Source organism: Cnephaeus nilssonii, assembly GCF_951640355.1.
Source record: "Cnephaeus nilssonii genome assembly, chromosome: 11".
In the NCBI taxonomy this organism is placed as follows: Eukaryota; Metazoa; Chordata; class Mammalia; order Chiroptera; family Vespertilionidae; genus Cnephaeus; species Cnephaeus nilssonii.
Window position 1 is genome coordinate 83,784,366 of NC_137082.1, and position 24,802 is coordinate 83,809,167.

Below are 24,802 nucleotides of genomic sequence, written 5' to 3' on the forward strand. Positions count from 1 at the left end.
AATGTAAAACATTTCAGAGGTGATAACACTGTATTGTATAACTGAAATTTACTGAGAGTAGAACTAAAATAGTCACACACACACACACACACACACACACACACACAAAAGAATAAAAAACACTGGGAGAATTTATTTCTCTGTACCATCTAAGCAGCTTTCCAATGGTTATGTGCACCATCCCTTATTTAATCCACACAACAACCATGTCATTGCTCTCACCAGTTTTACAAAGGATGAAAAGGAAGCAAAGAGGGATTAAGTAAACTTTCCAAGATCAGCCCTGAGTAAAACACAGACCAATTAGCTTCTATTGTTTTCACGAGATAATACTGCTTCTTTAATAATAGCAATAATTCAGGGAGTAGTACTATGACAGATGCTCATTTAATTCTTATAAAAAACCGTAAGCTGTAGAGATTATAACCTCTGCTTCATGAATAGAGACTAGTACTTAACAAATAAAGACTGGGATATGAAGCCAGGTCAGTCTAACTCTGAAGCCAATGTTCTGAATCAGCGTACCGCCACAGTCTCTGAAAGATGACCATCTCAGGAAGGTTCAAGCACAAATAGTAACATTTGGCCAGAGCAGCAGAAGTAACAATAGTAGAGAGACCACAAAATAGACACTTGCTTTGTTGCAAAATCTGAGCTGATCATTTAAAAACCTTACCTTGCTTGGTACTTATACAAATACTATTAGTCGTATGATCTTCATGTTACAGACAAAGCCACTGAGGCTTACTGACATTAAGCAAACTGTGAAAGGCTTCGCAGATCTGAAGTGACCATAGAAAATATTATTAGATATGTGAGCTTTCACTTCTAATCTATCAAATTATTAGAGATTTCCTATTCCCCTGTAAATAATAATACCAGAATTAGCAAAGCCACAATTAACTGGCACCCTCAGCCACTGTCTGTAAGAAACAAGTTAGAAAAGCTCTGAAAAGGAGCAGGGCAAAGGGCATCAGAGACCTTAAAAATGTCTATCTAACGACTAGACTTTTTACCCGTCTTATTATATTATGTGAATGTTGGGCTACATCTCGATAATCTAGCCTACCATACATATCTTGCTTTTAGAGTATAACCTTTTGAAAAGAGAGTACTGTTTCAACATATAACTTCCTACTTATGCTCTACCTATCTCACGGTTTGGCAAACTACAGCCCACAAACAGCCCATCACCTGTTTGGAAATAAAGTTTTATTGGAAGCAGCCATGCACACTCACTTATGTATTACCTAAGCCTGCTTTGTGCTGTGATGGCAGGGTTAAGAGGTGGTGACAGAGACCACATGGCCATGCAAAGCCATCTGCCCCTTTGCAGAAAAAGTTTGCTCAGTTCTGTTCTAATTTCTAGTTCTGTAAAACTCTAAAGAGACTTGGAGTGAAAAATGTCAAACAACCTATCATTTAGAGTTCTGTTCGGTTATTTTCATCCCTAACAGGTAGGATAGATGGATCCAAATTAAGCACTTGCTGGCTGGGTTATCCCTGAAAGAAATGCAAATTTAAACGCATATAAGGAAGCACAGCCCTCATCTAAGATTTACCTGACTTTTCTGAGAATACAGGCAGGAAAATCTAATCTATTCTCATCAGTAATCAATATGAAATTATACTGGACCGTCATCTCCACAACTATAAGGCAATAAACAATATGGGGTTAACAACACCCTCTTTCCTCATGAGGAAGAATACTCAGAGAAGACCCCACAAACCTTGTGTATTCTTGAAGGACATAATGGCCTGTCTGTAGGGGTTTGGTGCATCTGCAGCATCTGTCAGGTTGGCCAGCACCAGCAGGAGCAGGAGGCTCTGGTTGGCCAGCGGGGAAGCCAGCGCCGGTGAGCTGGCCGCTTTGCTGCCCACGCCGCCCAGGGTGAAGACAGTCCAGAGTCCAGCTTGAGGAGAAAACACGGGTCAGATGTGCTGAGACAGGTGAGTGACTATATTTCTGAGCAACAATCCATACTTTTTCATTTTTAAAAGGTTGAAATAACACTCTCTTTTTTCTATAATGAAAGTAAAACAAGTCCATTATTTGAAAATTCCCACATTGCCCAAGGATATAAGGTTTTTAAAGACTGTATCATTCCCTATTCCACTGCCACTTCCCACAGATAACCATCATTAAGTTTCTAATATATCTCTCCATATTTTTCTTTATATACCCAAACATATTCACATTTATAAGAAAATTTCATGTACGACCTTATACACATATATCTGAAAACCTAAGCAAAATATTAAAATATCCAGGAAAATACAAAATACCAAAATTGACCAAAGAGACAAAAGTCTGAATTGGCAAATAATCTTAGAAGAGTGAAAAATGGACTCAAAGAGCTAACCCTAAAAACAAACCATGTCCAGCTATTATAACAAATAATTCTAACAAAACCTCAAAGTACAGATAATTCTCATCTATATATATAAAACCCTAAGCGAGATAGCCTAAATCAAACAAAAGGAGATAAAATTTTGTAGAAAAATTTGTTAAAAAGAATAAATACATCATGGTCAAGAAGGTTTTGTCTCTGAAATGCAAGAATGGTTCACCATTAAAAAACAAACAAACTTATAACTTTGTTTCTCTTCATTTAAAAAAGATGGAAGAAAAGAAAAGACGGTCATCTCAAGAGATGCCAATTTTTAAAAATTAAACTTAAAACCTATTCTTAATTTAATGAAAGAGAATTCTTAACAACTAGAAAAGGAAAAAAAACTCTTGGTTTGTCTACCTAATCAGAAATTCACAGTGGCCAAACAATTTTAATTCCATTAATATCACCAACATCCATACTGTACTACTGGACCACTAAGCAAAAGATATTAAGCAAAGAAAAACAAAGACAAGGGGAAAAAAAAAAGGAAAAACCTTAATTTGTTACAAGCAATCTGTGCACTAGTCAATACAGTAGCCACTGTGGGCTGTTCTGGGAACTTGAAATGTGGCTATATAGTCTAAACCGCATTGTGCTTTAAGTATTAAAATACACACGGAGTTCCAAAGACTCAATACAAAAAAAAAAAAGTAAAAATCTTTCACTAATTTTTAAATATTGATTACATGTTGAAATGATAATATTTCGGAAATTTTGCATTAAAGTGTATTGTTAAAGTAAATTTTGTCTTTTTCTTTTTACTGTTTTTTAATATGACTTTTGGAAAATTTAGAATTACATATGTGGTTTGCATCTATGGTTCACATTATATTTCTACTGGACAGAGATGTTCTAGAACATCAAGAGACTCAACTGACACTATTAGAATAGATTTTGGTACCATTCTATGACCCCAAAAAATCAACTTATGAAAAAATCAAAAGTCTTTCTATAAATGAGCAATAATTAGCAAGTCCAATCACAACAGCAACAAATCCAATAAAATATTCAAGAATAAACGCAAAAGAAATGTGGGAAACCTTTAAACAGACAACCACAGAACTCGACTAAAGGTCATATGAGACCTGAATTAGTATAAAGGTACAACATATTTCCAGACAAAAAACTCAATAATGTAAAACTTCCCTCAAGTTAATCTAAAATTCAGTATAACTACGATCAAAATATCAAGAGGAATTCATGTAATATTTTGTAATACGGTATAAATAAAATACTGCTGGGTATGAAAATACATAAGAAAAAAATTTTTGAGAAGGACTAACTTAGTAAGGAATGCTCCTGGTCAAATAGCAAAATTTTTATAAAGCTATAGTCATTTACAAGTATGATTTTTGACAGGAGAGTAGACAAATAATTCAGTGGAAATGAGTTCAGAACAGCACTACATGTGTTTGAGAATTAAGCTTATGATACAGATAATATTCTAAATCAGTAAAAAAAATTCTACAACTGTCTTTGGGACAATAGAATTTAATCATTGCCTCAATATATATTTTGAAATGTTTTTACTGATTTTTTTAGAGAGAGAGGAAGGCAGAAGAATGGAGAGATAGAAGCACCAATGATAAGAAACATCCATCGGCTGCCTCCTGCACCCCCCCTACTGGGGGATCAAGCCTGCAACCCGGGCATGTGCCCTGACTGGGAATCGAACCAGCAACCTCTTGGTTCATGGGTCAAAGCTCAGCTACTGAGCAACATTGGCCAGCCTCCCCAGTATTTAACTACAGAAGTATGTGTATAAACCTTGAGTTGAGAAAGCCTTTTTCTTATGCAAGTTACAAAATTCAAGAAGATATAAAGAATAAAAATTTAACTACTTAAGAATTAAATGCTTTGTAATGAATTATATTATAAACAAAAATAGAGAAGAAAACATTTGTAACATATAAACAGAAAAGAATATTTATTTTTTTAAAGACTTCCTGCAAATCAATAAGAAAACTAACAATCCAAAATAAAAATAGGTAATAAAAGTCTAAAGCAATAAAAATAGGAAATGAGTTCATTAATAAGACAATGAGATCATCCATGAGAACAGAAAATTTTAGAAGACTTATAACACCCAGTGTTGTTAAAGGTATAGAAAACTACCAATAGTGAGAGGTCAAAGTAGTACAGAAATTTTGGAAGATGTTTGGCAGTTCTCATAAAAAAAAAAAAAAATGCACATCCCCATCAACCCAGCAATTTTGTTTCTTATACTAGAGAATACTTGAACAGGTACACAAAGATTTAAGTACAGGAATAGTTACTGTAACTTGTTTATAACTGTCAGATAATAAAAACAATGTGGGTTGTTCACCAAGAGCTATGGTTAATCCACACTATGGAATACAATATAAAGAGGTAGATATCTATGTATTAACCAGGAAATATCACTAAGGTATATTGTTAAGTAAAAAGAAGAAAGTTGCAGAAAAATTGAGGTTAATAATTTTTAAATCACTCACTAAAATCATACTGTGTGTGTGTTTTAAAAACAGGAAGAACATGCCCTAACCAGTTTGGCTCAGTGGATAGAGCGTCCGCCTGTGGACTGAAGGGTCCCAGGTTCGATTCTGGTCAAGGACATGTTTTGGGCACATCCCCAGTAGGGGGTGTGCAGGAGGCAGCTGATCGATGTTTCTCTCTCATCAATGTTTCTCTCTGTCCTTCTCCCTTCCTCTCTGTAAAAAATCAATAAAAATATATTTCAAAACAAAACAAAACAAAACAGGAAGAACCAAGTGTACATCATACTGATAAGAGAAATTACCTCTGGCATGAAATTCAAGGACTTTTGCTTTATTTGTATAGTTAAATATTTTGCAATAAGAATATATTAATTTCATTTAGCTCCTTAAAAATAAATGTAAAATAGCTCTGGCTGGTTATGGCTCAGTTGGTTGGAGCATTCTCCTGTATACGGGGTGGGTTCAATCCCCAGTCCTGGTGCAGACAGGAGGCAACCGATCATGTTTCTCTCTCACATTGATGTCTCTCTCTCACTCTCCCTTCCTCTCTCTAAAATGAATAAAACATCCCTGAGGATTAAAAAAAAAAAAGTAAAATAAAATTAATTGAATACAGATCCAATTAGTACATAATTATGTAAAATATGGAAAAAACCTCAGGCAAATCACAAAATATAAATATATGTAATACGCCCCATTTGAGTTTTTTTAATTGTTAATATACACATCTATGCAAGTAAATGCACCTACAGGTGCCTGGGAGATATGCTGCTTTGAGACTGATTTCTTGTTTATCTTCATTTAAAAAAACTTCCAGTCACTTCCTTCCACTCAGAGTAAGCTCCGTAATTGTCTACCCCAGATCCACCACTGGGCATTCCACGATTGTAAGCAAAGAAAAACACAATTAGAAAGTTCAATCTGTAACAAAAATAATCACAAAATGGGGTTTTTAATCCTCTTCATAGCTGTGCATCTTCATTACTAGGAGAAATAAGAGTTGACTACCACTGGACAAATTTCACAAACAAGATTCTGATTCTCTTTTAGCACAACTTCACTCTCCTTTTTTTTTTCCTTCCAGTTTTTCCAAGAGGGCTGAGAAGCTGCTTATAATACCAGACAAAATAACATTTTATTGAGAAGCTATCCCCCCAGCCCACCCACAAACATAGCCCTCCTTCCTTTCTCTGGTAAATATTATTGCTATGTTGCCTTTCCTTATAGGGAGAAAGGAGGCAGCCTGCCATTGCCTACATTGTAGTTTAAACTGGCCCATAATATTGGACCAGAGTTATTCCAAAGGCTCATTTCTTTTTGCTGATCCAAGCCTCTGATCTGTGACCCAAGAATCTTAGTGGAATTGCATTTTCCTGTTGGAAAAAAATAAAAAAAATCTCTCCACCAGAAAAATAAGGGAAAGTTACAGTATATTTTTTTCTGCTCTAAAAAACAAATTAAGGATGGTAACCAAAGTTTTTAAATTGTATTCCTCAGGTCCTCCAAATAAAATCTTAAAATAAAATTCACCTAACTAAAAACTAAAAAGTATTGAAATTAACTAAAAGAACAAATCTGGTGTTGATGATTCAATTTTTTAAAGTACCAACTCAAGATTATTTAACCTTAACAATAAAAATGTGAGGAAGATATAAAATATGACAACTAAAGCATCAATACAAATAATTATTGAGGAAAAAAGGAACTCTTGTTCTACAAAATATTGAACTAAAAATAAACACCATTTTATTAAGACAATGAAATTGTTTTTTCATATTACTAAACCTGCTACTTGCCAAACTAGAATGGATTTCTTATATCTAATGATTACATTACAAAACACAAATTATAAAATCCTATCTAATAAAGATGGAATATGCTAATTGACCATCACACCCCCATAAGATGGTGGCACCCACAGCCAATAAAGAGGAGGAAATGTGCTAATTGACTGCCACGCCCTCACAAGATGGTGGCGCCCATAGTCACAAGATTGTGGCACCCAGTCCCCTCAGCCCTGCCTCATCCAGCCGGAGTCCCCTAGACCCCTCAGCACCACCTCATCCAGCCAGAGTCCCCCAGTCCCCTCAGCCCTGCCTCATCTAGCCGGAGTGCCCCAGTTCCCTCAGGCCCGATCGCAGTGGGGGCGATCGGGCCAGCAGGGGAGGGCAGTTGGAGGCGATTGGGCTGGCAGGGGAGGGCAGTTGTGGACGATCATGCCAGCAGGGGAGCAGTTAGGCATCAATCGGGCCAGCAGGGGAGTGGTTAGGGGGCTATCAGGCTGGCAGGCAAAAGCGGTTAGGGGCAATCAGGAAGGCAGGCAGGCGAGCAGTTGGGAGCCAGCAGTCTTGGATTGTGAGAGGGATGTCCGACTGCCCGTAAGAAAAGAGTAATAAGCAAATTGACTGTCACTCCAACACACAAGATGGCTGCCCCCATGTGGTCAAAGATGGCTGCCACCATGTGGACACAAGATGGCTGCCACAAGATGGCCAGCAGGGGAGGGCAGTTGGGAGGGACCAGGCCTGCAAGGGAGGGCAGTTGGGAGCGATCAAGCCTGCAGGGAAGGGCAGTTGGGGGGGGCCAGGCCTGCAGGGGAGGGCAGTCTGGGGGGACCCAGGCCTGCAGGGGAGGGCAGTTGGGGGGGACCAGACCAGCAGGGGAAAGCAGTTAGGGGTGATGAGGCTGGCAGGGGAGGGCAGAGACAAATCCTAGATAGTAAAAGAGAAACATGCAAATTGACTGTACCTCCGCTACGCCCAGCTTTAAATCCTAGGGCGTTTATTAATAAAAAGGAACAAAGGGAGAAGCATGGTATTGGGACCAGGTAGCTGATTGCCACAGTGGGCAGTTGGGCTGGCAGGGGAGCAGTTAGGCATCAATCAGGCTGGCAGCGGAGTGGTTAGGGCAGTGATGGGCAACCTTTTGAGCTTGGTGTGTCAAACTTCGCCAAAAAACTGAGCATAACTCGGGTAGTGTGTCACTTTGAGGAAAAAACATTATTTCGCAAATGTTTCATCCTCAGGAGCAGCAAATGTTTCATCCTCAGCATGTGGCCGCCTCAGCGGCCGCGTGTCATCAGAAATGGCTACGCGTGTCATCAGAAATGGCTACGCATGTCAGTGCTGACACGCGTGTCATAGGTTCACCATCACTGGGTTAGGGGGTGATCAGGCTGGCAGGCAGAAGTGTTTAGGGGCAATCAGGAAGGCAGGCAGGCAAGCAGTTGGGAGCCAGCAGTCCTGGATTGTGAGAGGGATATCCGACTGCCCGTTTAAATGGGCAGTCGGACATCCCTCAAGGGGTCCCAGATTGGAGAGGGTGCAGGCTGGGCTGAGGGACACCCCCCCCCCCCCCGTGGGAGAATTTCGTGCACGGGGCCTCTAGTAAGTAAGTAAACTGCAATAAGTTGGAGGGGAGGAGAATGTTACCTAAATGTCATGATCATCCTTGAAGGAAGACACGTTTAGAAATCTATCAATGAATAGAACTGACCACTGGTTTATGGACTTTTTTTATAGGTTTACAAGTCAACCAAAGATGCCATTCCACTTCCTCCCTTTTTAAAATTTTATTTCACTTCTCTTTTTTACTTTCTTCCTTACTTGGAAAATCCTTCAAGGTCCAAATTACATCCGTTCATCCTAATAAATCCTAATAAAAATCATGTATATAAAGCAAAAAATAACTATTCTCTCCTCTCTGCTCTCACAGCACTTTGGTTACATCTCTCTAGCACTAACCTAACACTGTGTGACTTTGAATGGACTTATGTTACACTAGAGGCCCCATACACGAAATTCGTGCAAGGGGCTCAGCCCTCGCAGCCCCTTGCAGCCTCACCCAGCCCTCGCAGCCTTGGCCAGCCCTCGCAGCTCCAGCTGCGTCCGGAAGGTCTTCTGGACAATCATTCTGCTGTTCGGTCTAATTAGCATATTAGCTCTTTATTATATAGGATTCGCACAAGTCTTCCTGGGAACTCCTTGATGGGAAAGAGTTACATCTTTTCATATTTTATATTCCTTGGAGGGATCCAACTTACAAACTTAATTTGTTCCTTTATTTATTTACTTCACTTACCAAAGCATATAATAAATAATACAAATTTCATATTTGACAATTTTACAGTCTATAAATAAATATAAATTTTACATTTGCTAATTAAAGGAAAAGCATTTTATTTTTAAAGTTCTAAACATAGGTGTCAAAAGTGGCTTTAACCCTATATTATAAATTATACTTTAATGAGGGTACTAGAAGACAGGTACAGTATTTTCAGAACCTAGGGCTGGACTGCAAATGGGTACAATATTTATGAAGGACAATCTGGCAATGTGCATCACAAGCATTAGAAATATGCAAATTACTTGGGGCTTGTTTGGGAGGCAACTGATCAATATGTCTCTCTCACGTTGATGTTTCTCTCTTCTTCCCTTCCACTATGGAAATCAATGAAAGAAAATATCCTCAGGTGAGGATTGGAAAAAAAAAAAAAGTAGATGTCTTTTTTAAAAAAATATTTTTATTGATTTCAGAGAGGAAGGGAGAGAGAGAGAGAGAGAGAGAGAGAGAGAGAGAGAGAGAGATATCAATGATGAGAGAGAATCACTGATTGGCTGCCTCCTGGGGATTAAGCCCACAACCCAGGCATGTGCCCTTGACCGGAATCGAACCTGGGACCCTTCAGTCTGCAGGCTGATGCTCTACCCACTGAGCAAAACTGGCTAGGACTAGATGTATGTCTTGGATGTTGTTGGTACTAAGAGAGCATAATAGTGTCATGCCCAGAGTGAGCCATTCTCTACCACTGGGCACACATACCAAATGTGCTTCCATAAGACCTTTCACAATGAGCCCTCAATTCTGTTAAGTGTTATACATTAGAGGCAGAATTTGAAAAGGTGTTAAAAGAGGACTCTGGCAAAGGGAGTAAAATGAGTGAGAGAAAAAAATGGCTAGAATGGAAGAGAATATTTACAAAACAACTATTTGTTAAAAATAATTATTTGATCAAGAAACCATGTTTTAAGCATTTTATGTAGAACATATTAGTTTGTTACTTAAATAAAGGCTTTCAATGTGCTTTGAGGAAAACCAGCTGAGTATTTTGTGTCATTGTATACATTATAATTTTTAAAACTTAAAACAACCGTAAATAGGTTCCAGATTAGCATTTCTTAGTAGAATGTCTAATTTTCATGAATGGATTATTGATGTTAAGTGGTAGGTGTAGGATGGCCAGTTGTTAGGGTATGACTACAAAGGGACACAAGGGAACTTTTTGTAGTGATGGAATTGTTTAATATCTGGATTATGGTGGTTATTATATGACTGTATTACTTATTAACATGAAGAGAACTGTATCCCACAAAAGGTGAACTCAATAAACTTGACTCCACCCTACCTCTCTCCAATATAATGTTGGCACAGATGTGGAACAACATAACTCTCATATACTCTAGTGGGAGTATAAATTGATGCAAATACTTTGGGAAACAGGATAATTATAATTAGAATAGTTGAATGATTCACATCTAGGATAGAGCAAATCCACTAGTTATTACACCCAACAAAGTGCTTACATGTATGCAAAGACATGCACAAGAATGTACATAGCAGCATTATTTTAATAGCCAAAAATGTTGGAAATAAATCAAATATATATTACACCATAAAGGATAAATAAAAAATGGGTTAGTCTTAAAATGTAATAATATATAATAATAAAAATGTACAAACTATTCTTCATGCAAAAACATGGATGACTTTCACAAATAAGCAAAAGAAGAAAGACACAAAAGAATGCCTAACATATAATTCCATTTATATGAAGTTCATCCATGGTGCTAGAAGTTGGATAGTGGGAAGGGAGAGTGATGAGAAGAATGCGTTATAAGGGTTTCTGGTGTGCTGGAATTACTTGATCTGACTCTTCTGTATATTACACTTAAATAAAAACGTTTACCAGTAAGAAAAAAAAAAATAGCCCAACCAGAAGGTCATGGTTCGATTCCCAGTCGGGGTACATGCCCAGGTTGCGGGCTCAATCACTGGTCGGGGGAGGGGGCGTGCAAGAGTCAGCTGACTGATGATTCTCTCTCATCATTCATATTTCTATCCTTCTCTCCCTCTCCCTTCCTCTCTCTGAAATCAACAAAAACAAATTTTAAAAAAGAAGAGAAAAAACAGTATGCATCCCTTTTTTAAGATGATTATGATGCTAGGTATATACCATATTGCTCAAAGCAATTATCTTTGATTACTGGAATTAAAGGTGATTTGATTTCTAAAATGAGAATGTAGTAAAAGAAACCTAAAATTTTTTTTTAAAAGTTCACAAGATATCCTGAGAACAGTATTTGTTAAAATAAATATATTAAAATGTTGGTGTAATGAAGGAGCATCACATTTGATGTTGTATCTTTATTAAAGGGCAGAGTCCTCAAGTACCTCTTTTTGTGTGTAATCAACTGATGTGTTAAGAAAACGTGCCCTAGCCGGTTTGGCTCAGTGGATAGAGCATCGGCCTGCGAACTGAAAGGTCCCAGGTTTGATTCCAGTCAAGGGCACATGCCGGGCTGTGGGCTTGATACCCAGTGGGGGACTAGCAGGAGGCAGCCAATCCATGATTCTCTCTCATCATGGATGTTTCTATCTCTCTCTGCCTCTTCCTTTCTCTGTGTAATCAATAAAAGTATATCTAAAGAAAAAGAAAATGTAATATCTAGTAATTATTTTTGTTATTTTAAAATGAATGTAAAACAGCAAATAAATAAATAAATAAAATGTAAAACAGTAACATACACACCCTTGAATGGCCAGTCACACTATAGTGCTAGCAAACGGAGGGGGTTGGGGGGTCACTAACAGATTCACTGTTTTACATGTGTTTACATTTAAAGCACTCTCAAAATATCTGATGACTGCAAGTTCCTAAAACAGTTCTGAGTCAAATTCAATTTTCCTAACACAAAACAACATGATATTACTACCCCCATCCTGTGTCCCAAAAGGAATGCTTTTTTAAGCATCTCAAAAAAGAGAAAAAAAATACATCATAAAAGAACAAAGAAAAATGTTTTAAAAATTCATAGTACAGTATAAGAAATTTTATCCACCTCTGTAGTTTGAAATCTGTCAGGATGTCTGATTTATAAACTGGCATAATATAAGCCATATGGAACTTTTTAAAAATTTTGTTCCATTAAGAATAGAAAATAAAACTGTTAAAGAAAATTTGAAAAAACCCACTGAAATAATTTAGTATTTTATGAAGCTATCTGTTTTCAAAAAGAAAAATCAATGAAAGTTAACAGAATTTATCTGTCTCAGTAAAACTTTATAGATTCCCACATCCCTAAAACAAACATTTATGACAACCTAAAATGAATCAAGCACTATATTAAAGTGTAAAAGCATAAAGGGAAAAATGAATAAGAAACCTATTATCTTCAGAGGTAATCCCATCTCATACCCACACACAAAAACATTAGGCAAATTAACTATGATCCATAAAATAAGAAAGGGGCACTGAGAACTCTAGGACAGACACCAGATCACTTCATCCCATCTGTCCCAATGTCAGCCTCGAAAGCAGTGGTTCTCAAAATCATGCACGGACCACTAACGAAGTGAGGGGTGGTTATGCACTATCCTTTTTAAAACCTTCAATAATTATGTGTATTAGAAAAATATATAACTAGCACTTCGATCTCACAATTTCCAAGGGTTTACCACTTACTATAAAGGTAGAGTAATTATGCTTACAATTTTGGAAAAGAGAAGTATACTGGAATTCAAGCTATCTATAATAGTAAAAGGGTAATATGCTAATTAGACCGGACATCATTCCGGATGTCCTTCCTGACAAAGCCAGGGCCGGAGGGAAGCCAGCCCGGGTCCCGGGTACCAGAGGGAAGCTGGTGCCGGCAGCCAGGAGAAGGAAGGCCTATTCTTGCATGAATTTTCATGCATCGGGCCTCTAGTACTGGTATAAGACAAAATCATGATGGCTGCATGGGTGTGGTTAAGTTGGAGAAATACTGCCCTACAGGAAAATAAGTCCTATATGGCAGTTCTAAGTATCTGGCAGTGTATATACCTCCACAGGAGTCCTCCTACTCAAATGAAATAAGCCCTGTCCCTACAACGTTCCTCCTTGATACATGGTCTCTAACCCCTCAGCACTCTGACCACTCCTCTCTTTGCTGGTGATGAGGTAACCTCAACAAAACATAAAATTTAGGTATGTGTGTTGATGATGGAAGAGAAATATAAGTAACTTTCAACAAGCTTTAACCAGATATAATCAGTTATTCCTTCTTTAGCAGAAGAAATCCAACAATGTAATAAGCCACCCATGTGAAAATGACAGAGCCTTTTTGTCTAAAATTTTTGTTGCTACTACAAACACCCAAGCACTCAAAAACAAAGAATAAACTTATTAACTTTAACAACACCAGTAACGAAAAACAATTAATTTAGAATCCACAAATTAAAGTTTCTACTAGAAAGATCTTAGACAAATTGCCTACATTAGCATTGAAATTCCACTTGTGAAGAAGTAAATATAAATCAAATAACTGCAGATGTAATCAAGTATGTAGTATAGATTTATTACTACCTTCAGGAACAGTCATTTTTTCCATATACATTTCCAACTGTTACTTTTCTGGGAATTAAAAACTGGCTCCATGCTAGATGGCCACAGATAAAAGAATCTGTGAGTAACTACTACGCCCTTGTTGAAAGTGACACTCAAGGAAAGATGGAAAGAGTTTCTTCCCAAAACTCTGACCACTTCAATGTTACTGATAATCCCAAGAAGAAAGCCTTAGTGATGGAGAATGGTGTTCCAGGCCTGAAAGGCAGCAATAACAGTGTCATCGATCGTCAAAACCCAAGAAGGTGGGAGCTGAGGACACTAGGAATCTAGAATCTTTTTTGTTTATTTTAAATATATATTTTTAATTGATTTCAGAGAGGAAGGGAGAGGGAGAAATAGAAACAATGATGAGAGAGAATCATTGATTAGCTGCCTCCTATACGACTTCCATTGGAGATCGAGCCCACAATCTGGGCACATGCCCTGACTAGGAATTGAACCATGACCTCCTGGTTCATAGGTCGATGCTCAACCACTGAGCCATGCCAGCCAGGCAGAAACTAGAATCTTTGAAACGAGAGGACATACATAAATTTTGGGAAAGGGAGATTCCAAATTAATGATTCCAGAAGGTTTGTAAGACATAAATGATCTGCAAACAAAATTTACAGAAAGTAAATTTGGGACATGCAAATAAAAGTGACTACAATAGAATGGAATGGCCTAAAGATATTCATGAAATTGAAAAAATATTCCCAAAGCATTCAATTCAATGAGCAGTTAATAAACACACACTAACAACAGCTTCCAACATGGGCTATCCAGACTGGCACTGGTACCAGCATTCAGCCCCTCTATCAGGAAATTATATGTCATGCCAGTAAAAGGTATTCTGAGAAGAGCGAGGTCACGCCCAGGACAGGAGTGACAGAGGCATTCACGCCTTCTCTTTCAACATAATGAGACATCCTGTGGTTTGCTGTGCTTAATGTATTACCTAAGTTTAATTAAACTGACTCTCATAAAAATCTATTTTAAAAAGAATGGAACCATAAAACTTTTTAAACTTTCTGGCAAACAAATCACAGATAGAGAAAATATATATAAAAAATTGAAGTACAAGCAAATAAGACAAAATGCAGCAGGGCTTTCCTTTCTTCTACCTGAGTGGGCTCTTCATTGGCCATCCTGTAAGCTCAAAACAAAGCAACAGTAATCAGATCTCTGAAGAAAACTGCCTTCCACCCATCACCAAGACGCTCTGAAAATACAGAGTTATACCCACTATTACTAACAATAAACATGGTTCCAAATATATACTGTTTCCCGGGACATTAAATGATGACTTTATGAAGCCATGGTGATTAGCAAGGCACTTAAAAACTCATCCAGATGATTATTATTAATTTTTGTCTTATAAAAATATTTGTTAAAATTGTAATTACTTTACAGTTTTCATTTATCTTATCCTTTGGAAAATGTCAATTTGTAGAGGTCTGATAATGTACATAATATCTATAATAATAAAAGCGTAATATGCTAATTAGACTGGATGTCCTTCCAGACGTCCTTCTGGATGACCTTCCAGATGAAGCCGGGGCTGCGAGTGAAGCCCAGGTCCCGGATGCCAGAGGGAAGCCGGTAATGGCAGCCAGGGGAAGGAAGGCCTACTCTTGCACGAATTTTGTGCATCGGGCCTCTAGTATTAGTATTACAATGCATTATATAACTTATAAATCAATTCACTTAAATCAACAGTCTGCTTCAAAAGCGTGTTTCAAATAAAGGAATAATGATAGAAATAAAAAATAATAAATAATAAAAGCATGTATCGATGGGATGTACGATCAATAAAGTTTAAAGACCACCATACTCAAGGAACTGTCAGGTGGAGAGGTGACAGAAGTGAAGAAAAGAGGGAAGGAAAATGGCTTCTGCCATTTAATTATGATCTACACAAATTATCACATTAAGTCGCACCAAGCATTATCTTCATCCACCCGATTTTACAGATAAAGAAATCAAACTCAAAGAGGCTAACCTCCTCTCCCACGTGACAGGGCTCAGCAGAGTTGCTCTATGTGTAAAGCAGGCGCTCTCACCCACTACCCTCCCTGCCCCTCTGGCTCCAAACAATAAAGGGGGCTCTAGCCAGAATTTCCAGGTGTACCGGTTAACAATGCGGATTTTGTAATCAAAGAAAACACGATAATTTCAAGAGAAACATCAAAAGTGCTTTATTCAAAGTAATATCCATCGCTAGCTACACATTTCCCCATCTTTCAGGTAATTTGTGGATACCGTCCCAAAAGAACTTTCCTTGTTTTCAGGCAAACCATTCAGAGACCCAATTTTCCACTTCTTCGTATGTTTTTTTGTTTTGTTTTTTTTAAAAATATATTTTATTGATTTTTCACAGAGAGGAAGGGAGAGGGATAGAGAGCCAGAAACATCGATGAGAGAGAGACATCGACCAGCCGCCTCCCGCACACCCCCCACTGGGGGATGTGCCCGCAACCAATGCACATGCCCCCGATCGGAATCGAACCCGGGATCCTCCAGTCCGCAGACCGACGCTCCATCCACTGAGCCAAACCGGTTTCGGCAACTTCTTCATATGTTTTGAAGTGCTGCTCAGAAAGTGCGTGTGCCATCGATCGGAACAAGTGGTAATCTGAAGGAGCAAGGTCTGGTGAATACGGCGGGTGGGTTAATACTTCCCAGGCAAGATCTTTTAACATGTCTTCTTAATCTGATTTTGAAGTGTGTGATGGTGCGACATCATGAAGCAAAATTACTTTGCCATGTCTTCTGGAACATTCTGGTCGTGTTACGATCAAAGCATGGTTCAAATTGATTATTTGTTGTCAGCAGCGATCAGTATTAAAGGTTTCACCTGGTTTTAGAAGCTCCTGATCCCACCAAACGCAGAGCACTGTCTTCTTTCCGAAGCCATTTGGCCTTGCAGTCTATGTTGATGGTTGACCTGGATCAACCCATGATTTTGTGCATTTGGGGTTCTCAAAATAAATCCACTTTTCATCGCCAGTCACAATTCGATGCAAAAAAGACTTTCTTTCGTGCCACTGAAGCAACATTTTACTGATGACTTTTTGGTTTTCCATTTGTCTTTCATTCAGTTTATGTGGCACCCATTTTCCTTCCTTTAAAATCTTCCATTGCTTGTAAACAATCGGAAATTGTATGCTGAGCAACGTTTAATCTGTCTGCAAGTTGTTTTTGAGTTTGACACGCACCTTCATCCAATAATGCTTGTAATTGTTGGTCTTCAAACTTTTTCGGTTGACCTGGACATTCTTTGTCTTTCACATCGAAATCATCACTTTTAAAGCATTTAAACCAGGGTTCACAAGTATCTTGAGATGGAGCATGTTCACCATAAGCTTCCTGAAGTATACAGTAACTTTCAGCAGCACTTTTCTTCAAAATAAAGTAAGGAATTAAAACTTCCTGCAAATGTTTTTTTTGGCCCAAAATTCAACATTTTTAAGCGTAAAGATATCTATGATTTTAACACCTTCAGAAAGTTTGACATGAAGTTTTGAAGCTTGCTGTCAATACAACAAAATAGCATACATATCAAATTGCATATATATCAACATATGTGTAACTCCATCTATTAAAAAAAATCGCATTATTAACTGGTACACCTGGTATACGTTTAAAACTTAGCACAGATCAGATATTCAGCACACAGGCCTAAATTCAATCTATTTTGCTATAAGGAGTAGTATTCTGTGGTTTACAATAAATCTAGACCCCAATTATTTTGCCACGCTTCTCTCCCACTCTTCACCTTCATCCACAGAATCCTATATAATTTTGTTTTTGTTTTTGCTTGGATTATTCTATTGGCTCTTCTACTTTCTGCTTGTTCATCCAGGTACTCGATCTGCATTTCCTGACTTCCTCCTAAGGAACCATCTCTCCTAGGCATTCTGCCTCCTTCTTCTGGTGAATAAATATTTACTACATTGTCTCTGGCGGGCTTGCTCGGATTCTTCAATAAATTGTTACTACATTGAAGGTGCCCATAATCTAGTCTGAAGAGGGGAGACAGGTAGAAACGTCGTTATAATACAACATCCTGTGAGTTTTACAGCATCCTGTGGGGAAAATGAGGGCTAGGTCTGCTGGAGTATTCCTGGAGAGTTTACCAAAGAAGCGGCCTGACCCGGGGAGTAAAGGGAATGACGGGTCTACAGGTGGAGAAGAAAGCATTGCAGGGCATGGAATCGTAGCAGACAAAGCTGGTCAGGCGTGGGGCAGGCTGTGAGGGCATGACATGAGGGCATGACAGTGCTTCCCAAGGTATGCGCTGCTGCCCAGTTCTGAAGGGCCACAAACAGGCAAAGAATTCAATTCCTTTCTCAGGTTCTTACAAACCATGACACACAATTATAAGGCCGTTACTTTCGGTGTTATGTATATTAACACTGATCTATTAACTTACTAAGTCAGTTATGGGATATTGTACTTGGTTTTCATAAACTTCAAAAAACAATTTCTAGAGTTTATAGGAGATCCTACCTAGTTTCCTATGGAAAAGCCTGGCTGCTCCCCATGCTCGTCTGTGCTGCAAAGTTCTTTGTGCACACAGACACATGACTCACACATGTTGGAAATCTGGAGTCTGGGAGGATGTTCTGTTATTGAGGCACTACTCACTTTGTTGTGAACTGGTCATGGCCTTCAACTGATGTATTTCAAGCTTTTTAAGTTACAAACTTTTGTTAAGTTATCTTCAAAACGATCAATTAAGAAGGTTGTGGGTTCTCTGATTAGTCCTCCAAAATACAGTGATGCATAACTAGTAAGACCACACTACCAATACGATACCCTTCCCCTGCCAGCACTAACCAGCAGGATATAAGAGGGATGAGGTGTTCACAGAGCCCTGAATCCTTCAGGTAAGATGCTTCCTTTGAAGCCATGAGGCCAAAAGCCTCACCAAGACAAACTGCCAAAGGCTATAATTAGAGCTGATTACTTACCTTCTCCTACAAGATGCTCAGAACTCATCATATTATGCCTTATGTCCCTGATTACTGGATTTACTGCATCAGCAAAGAGACGACCTAAAGCTCCATCATACCTGGGCTAAATGTCATATGGTTCAGTATGTCCCCTACACTGGCATGATCTCCCACCGCTCTCCCCATCCTGACCCTTCAGGAATTTACATGGTTCATAAAAAAATCCTCTATATTTTCAAGTTCAACCTCACATATGTTATAACTTAAACATTAGAAAACTTCAATGAAAAAGTTTCATAGTTGATCAGATACAGTTGGAAAGAGAATTAGTGAACTGAAGGATAAATCTGAAGGAATTACCCAGAATGCAGAGAGAGAGAGAGAGAGAGAGAGAGAGAAGGAGAGAAATGGAATTAATTTTAAGAGAGATTAAGAGATATAAGGAAGAGAAGAGAAGGTCTAACTTATGTCTGGCCAGAATTTCATAAGTAAAAAGAAGAAATAACACAACAAAATAAAACTGCAGATCACAAAACCCAGAAATTTAATGATCTTCATCCCCACCACCTCCAAGGTCACAAAACTACAAGACTTAAATCAAGTTTCAGGCTTTTTGCAATATATCACATCACTCAGAGAGGAGAGAAAGGAAAATACAGTTTGCTAAGAACTCCATTAGGCTTACATCACGTATATGCTATTTCTCTAACTGGGATGCATGAACTCTTGGAGATAGTCCATGATGTGCTAAAAATAAGTAAGGTCAGAAAACAAACATGGTAGTTTTTCCTGGACCATTAATTTCACACAAAGATTTCAAAAAAGTTAATTAAGTCATTGCACTGGCATATAATTCCATCTTAGTAGTTATAAAACAAAAGTATGTTTACCAAAGTAGAACTTAAATGTGCCTTAATTTGTAACATAAAATATGTGCCAAGTGGCTTCTGAAAAATTCCTAGGTCCTTAATGTTATGCACCCATATGTCTCAGCTATTATGGTTAGGCTTAAAAAGCACTGTTAATGGCTCTAATGGTTTTCTCAACAATGTGTGAATTAGGAGAATTCAATATCTGTGTAACAACAAAAAAGATTATGTAATTCACTGTTTTTGTTGTTTCTTTTACTCTGAACCTAAATGTTTTACCTTTGAAGAGTATAACAAAAGAGCTGGGGGTTGAGGACAAAAACTGCTACACAGAGAGGGAGACGTACAAGGGTCTGTTCTCATCACACTGCTTTCTGCTTGCTAGGAGGTTCTGATAACTCCTACAAATAGCCCACCCTAGAAAATCAGTTTATTATACAGTTTATTATGCCTTGTGTTCATCCACTATACATTATCATTCAATTGTAAGCCAGGATTAGGGTGAGTTACAAGTAACAGACCTGAGTAATAATGGCTTCAACAGCACAAAAGTAGGAGCAGCAGAGCTTGCACGTTGCTCCATGATGTTCAAGAGCCAGGCTCCTTTTCACCCGCTGCTCCACTGTGTACAGTCTCTGTTCCTAAGTTTACTCATGGTCCAACACGGCTAAACCCACTCCAGCCAGCCTATTTTCATTCAAACTGAGGTGAGTACATGCATTCTCTTTAAGAACTCGACCTATAAGTTTGCCTATACCACTTCTATTTACATTCCCTTGGCCAAAATATAGACCATACCTGGCTACAAAGGGGACTGAGAAATCTGATCTATGCTTGGCATCCATGTAGTTAGCTAAAACGGGGAGACAGACCAACTATCAGTCACTGTCATACCACATCCGAATAAATCCTTTGCAATGTCCCCAAAATATGCCTCTTCTACTTGACATGATGGAACAGCCAGCTTGCCTTACATACCCTGTCTTTTAAGCCCTTTAACTTAGCTCAGGAAAAACAACTGTGCCCAGATAAACCAGCGAGCTTTATGAACAACATGAGAGCTGGCAGAAGTACTGGTAGTCTTACCATAACACTCTCCCTTTGAATACAAGCAACAGGATGCCTCAAACATGTGCTATTAATCATACAGCCAAAAGGAGGAAGTAAATAACTTCAGCTGTTTTACTGCAAGAATTTGCCTGCTCTCCTAATCTGACCAATTCAGGAACTGAAATTAATAAAAGTAACACCTTGGATTTAAACCGCACCTTTCTTTATTAGGACTCAAACTTTTCAAGCATAGAGTAATACACTATTTTGTTTTCAAAACATATCCTAATTACAAGATAAAAGATATTATTTGCACATTTTAAATGTCTCTTGAATATTTAATTTGCTATATGTGTATATATACATATACACAGGGGCAAGAACTGAAAAAGAATAAGACAAAAAGTAAGATTGATTTGTTACAATGGTGGAATTATAGCTAATCTTATTTTTTAAATTTTCATAACTTCTAATGGTCTCTGTGAGATAATTCTTGGAGAAACATTAATGGCATGAAAAATACAACATAATGTTACATAAACAAGACAGGATTTTACAGCTCAGACAACATGGCTCAGTGGTTGAGTGTCAACCTATGAACCAGGAGGTCACAGTTCCATTCCTGGTCAGAGCACATGCCCAGGTTGAGGATTTGATCCCCAGTGGGGGGCGTGCAGGTGGCAGCCAATCAATTATTCTCTCTCATTGATCTCTCTCTCTCTCTCTCTCTCTCTCTCTCTCTCTCTCTCTCTCTTCCTTCCTCTCTGAAATACACACACACACACACACACACACACACACACACACGTATAAATACTAGTGGCCTGGTGCACGAAATTTGTGGAAGGGGGTGGGGGTTGTGTTCCTCAGCCCGGCCTGCACCCTCTCCAATCTGGGACCCCTCGAAGGATGTCCTACTGCCGGTTTACAGGGATCGGGCCTAAACCAGCAGTCGGACATTCCTCTCACAATCTGGGACTGCTGGCTCCAGCCGCTCACCTGCCTGCCTGCCTGATTGCCCCTAACCACTCTGCCTGCTGGCCTGCTCACCCCCAACTGCTCCCCCTGCTGGCCTGCTCACCCTCACCCTCCCTTCCCACTGGCCTACTCGCCCCCAACTGCCCCCTGCTGGCCTGCTCACTCCAAACTGCCCCCCCCACTGTCCTGATCACCTCTAACTGACCCCCACTAACAGCCTGCTCACCCCCAGCTGGCCCCCCTACTGATCTGCTTACCCCCAACGGCCCTGCCCCCACCAGCCTGATCACCCACAACTGCCGTTCCATCCTGGCCTGATCACCCCCTGGAGACCCAAGCTCCCAGCCCCTCCTTTTTTTCTTTCTTTCTTTTTTTTTTTTCAGCACCTCCTTGAGCAGAGGCCAGGGCTGGCTGGAAGCAAGTATCTGGGATTTATTTATCTTCTATAATTGAAACTCTGTAGCCTTGAGCGGAGGCCAGGGCCGGCCAGGGCAGGCGGGAAGCTTGGCTTCCTCCATTACCAGGGCAACCCAAGCCTCCTGCTCGCTCCAGCTCCGTGGCCGCCTCCATCTTGGTTGGGGTAATTTGCATACCCGCTCCTGATTGGCTGGTGGGCGTGGCTTGTGGGTGTAGCAGAGGTAGGTCAATTTGCATGTTTCTCTTTTATTAGTGTAGATGAATTTACAAAAAACCATATTGTCATTAGTCAGTGTTGTGACTGTAAAAACAGATAAGGAAAATACAAAATCAAATTGTAAGTCATGTAAAGTCATTTAAATACCTCTGAGAGGTATGGCCCAGCTGGACAGAAAGAATATGAAAGAATAGAAAATGCACCCCAGGAGTTCAAAAAACAGAGCTGGAGGAAGTTGGCTCTACTGATGTGAGCTTACGCTATGCATTTTCAAAGGTGGCAGGATCAGCTCATGAGGCAAAACTTGAAAACTTGATTTGGGAAAGATGAAAAAAACCTAACTCTTTTTAGGTATAAAACACAGATATTTACAGCATATAAAAAGTATATATTTGTAATTTTAAATTTTCCTTTGGGAGTAGCAATGGCAATTAGGAAAAAAATGGTCTAAAAAGGCTCTTTAGGATGATGATAATAAAGAAAAAGGTTAAGAAACACCAGTCAACAAAAATCACCCTGAAGAATAAAATACTGGTGTAAGTCAAAATAAAGTACTGGTTAAACTGAAAAGTAACAAACAAGAGTAAATAAGAAATTCATATAAAATTGCAAACCAAAGACATCTGAAGAATAAAACATATGTCTATGCACTGCTGTCATCCCTGGTAAACTGAGGACAGGTACTTTACTCCTTATCAAATATTACTATACATGATCATGATAACCATGTCCTTGCTTGTCATTAGAGTTTCACCATCTACAGACAGAACTCTAAACAACATAGTTTAGATTTGCCTGGCTTTCTTGGTATAGGTTTACCTGTCCTTGAACTTTCATATTGTGCGTGTTTTCTTGTAACTTGCTGTTTTGACACAAGGTCGTGTTCTAAGAGTCATCCAGTTTATGTGTGGAGTTCTTTAGCCTGAAAAATGGTACTGATAGCTAGCAAGGCTTCCAATTTGATGAAGTTATGGTTAAGGATGCTAAGGAGGTTGCTGCTGGATCTGTGTTTGCCCTTTTTAATAATCTAGGGGGGAGTTGCTTAATTTTGTAAGCAGAAAGGATGAAGGAACATGAAACATAAGATAAAATATGTAAGGTGTTTGTAAAACTAGAGAAATTGATACAAACAAGAGGGGGGAAAAGATGAGGCAGGTAAATAAATGGTAACTAGTATTTGTTTTCAGCATTTATCATGTTCTAAAAAATTGCTCACTACTTGTCATGTTATTTAAATGTAACAAAAGCCCACAGACAGGTAAAGAGAGTCTAAATGCCATTTTTTAAGTGAGGAAATTAGGGATCAGCAAAGTTAAGTAACTTAATCAAAGCGACACAGGTAGGAGGAGGCAGGGCCCAGTTTCCAGCTCAGGCCTAGCTGATGCCAAAAGCTGTATTACTTTCCAATCCACCCATTATTTTGCTGGTGAGAATGGCTCTCTGCTTCTCTCCCTCCCTTTCTTTCGTCTAGCCTCTGTCACGTGTGGGACCACCACGGCCTCACAGAAGTGAGCGCAGAGGCTGCCTCTGTCCACAGCCACCTAATTTGATTCAATGGGCCTTCACAGACCATGGTCTGGCTCACAAAGCCTACTAACAAGTAGAAGAGGGAAAAGGGAAGACATTTACCATAATCTTACAAGGAATCATCATTCCATTTTTACAGATGGGGAAAGGCTTCGAGAGTTTACAAAATTTCACAAGCTTATAGAGCTAAATAGCTCTCAGTAAAAATGTGACCCCAGGTCTGGTCCAAACTTCACATTCTTCATAATCTTACCTAGCAATTCAGGAAGAATTAGGAGCTTAGAGATAGCTTTTTAATGAACAACCTGAAATTTACAACATTTATTCATCCTCATAGTGATTCTATTTTCCCCCAACATTTTATTATAAAAATTGTCAAACATGCAGAAAAGCTGAGTAATATAGTGAATACATACTTATACACTCATCTCCTAGATCAGGGGTCCTCAAACTTCTTAAACAGGGGGCCAGTTCACTGTCCCTCAGACCGTTGGAGGGCCGGACTATAGTTTAAAAAAAACTATGAACAAATTCCTATACACACTTGCACATATCTTATTTTGAAGTAAAAAAACAAAACGGCAAAAACACCCGCATATGGCCCGTGGGCCGTAGTTTGACGACGCCTGTCCTCGATTTTACATTACCATTTTGCTAAATTTGTGATAACATCCCCACCCATCTATGCATCCCTATATTCACCCATCAATATAACTTCAAAGTTGCAGAAAATTTTCAAAAGGAAAGTCTTCAAATAATTCATAACACTAGAGATTTTAAAATATTTATTCATGTAAAAGGTGGTCTCCAAACTACACTAACTATAATTTATGAGGGTTTTTATTACCATTCACAAATTGTAAGCAAATAACCTTGAATAAATTTAACCTTTGAATTTACTCCCAAACATCCATGCTGAAATCAATGTAGATTAAAACAGCTGCTTAATAAAAGTTACACTCACTTAACCATGATAGAATTTAACAGTTTTAAAGCAAATCCATTTTAAAAGTTTCATTTTTCAAATAAGATTTATGTTCTCATAAAATTAGAATTGCATAATTTTAACATTCTTACTTTTAAAATATCTTTAAATTTTAAAATTCCACGATAAATTATGCTACAGAAGTCTCAAAAACAGCCCTGGCCGGTATCTCAGCTGGTTAGAGGATCATACAATACACCAAAATTGTGGGTCCGAAACCTGGTTAGGGCACATACAAGAGTCTACCAAAGAATCCTACCTAATAAAAGAGTAATATGCTAATT

At 38.6% G+C, this 24,802-nt stretch overlaps 1 protein-coding gene across 2 annotated transcripts in view; it reads right to left on the bottom strand.

Annotated features, from left to right (window-relative positions):
- Window positions 1–24,802, bottom strand: part of DYM (dymeclin) — a 238,356-nt gene that overhangs the window by 128,497 nt on the left and 85,057 nt on the right. For both annotated transcript variants that reach the window (XM_079784585.1, XM_079784586.1), the window contains exon 9: window positions 1,731–1,913. In XM_079784585.1, the coding sequence (XP_079640711.1) occupies window positions 1,731–1,913 (183 nt within the window). The remainder of the gene's footprint in view (window positions 1–1,730; window positions 1,914–24,802) is intronic.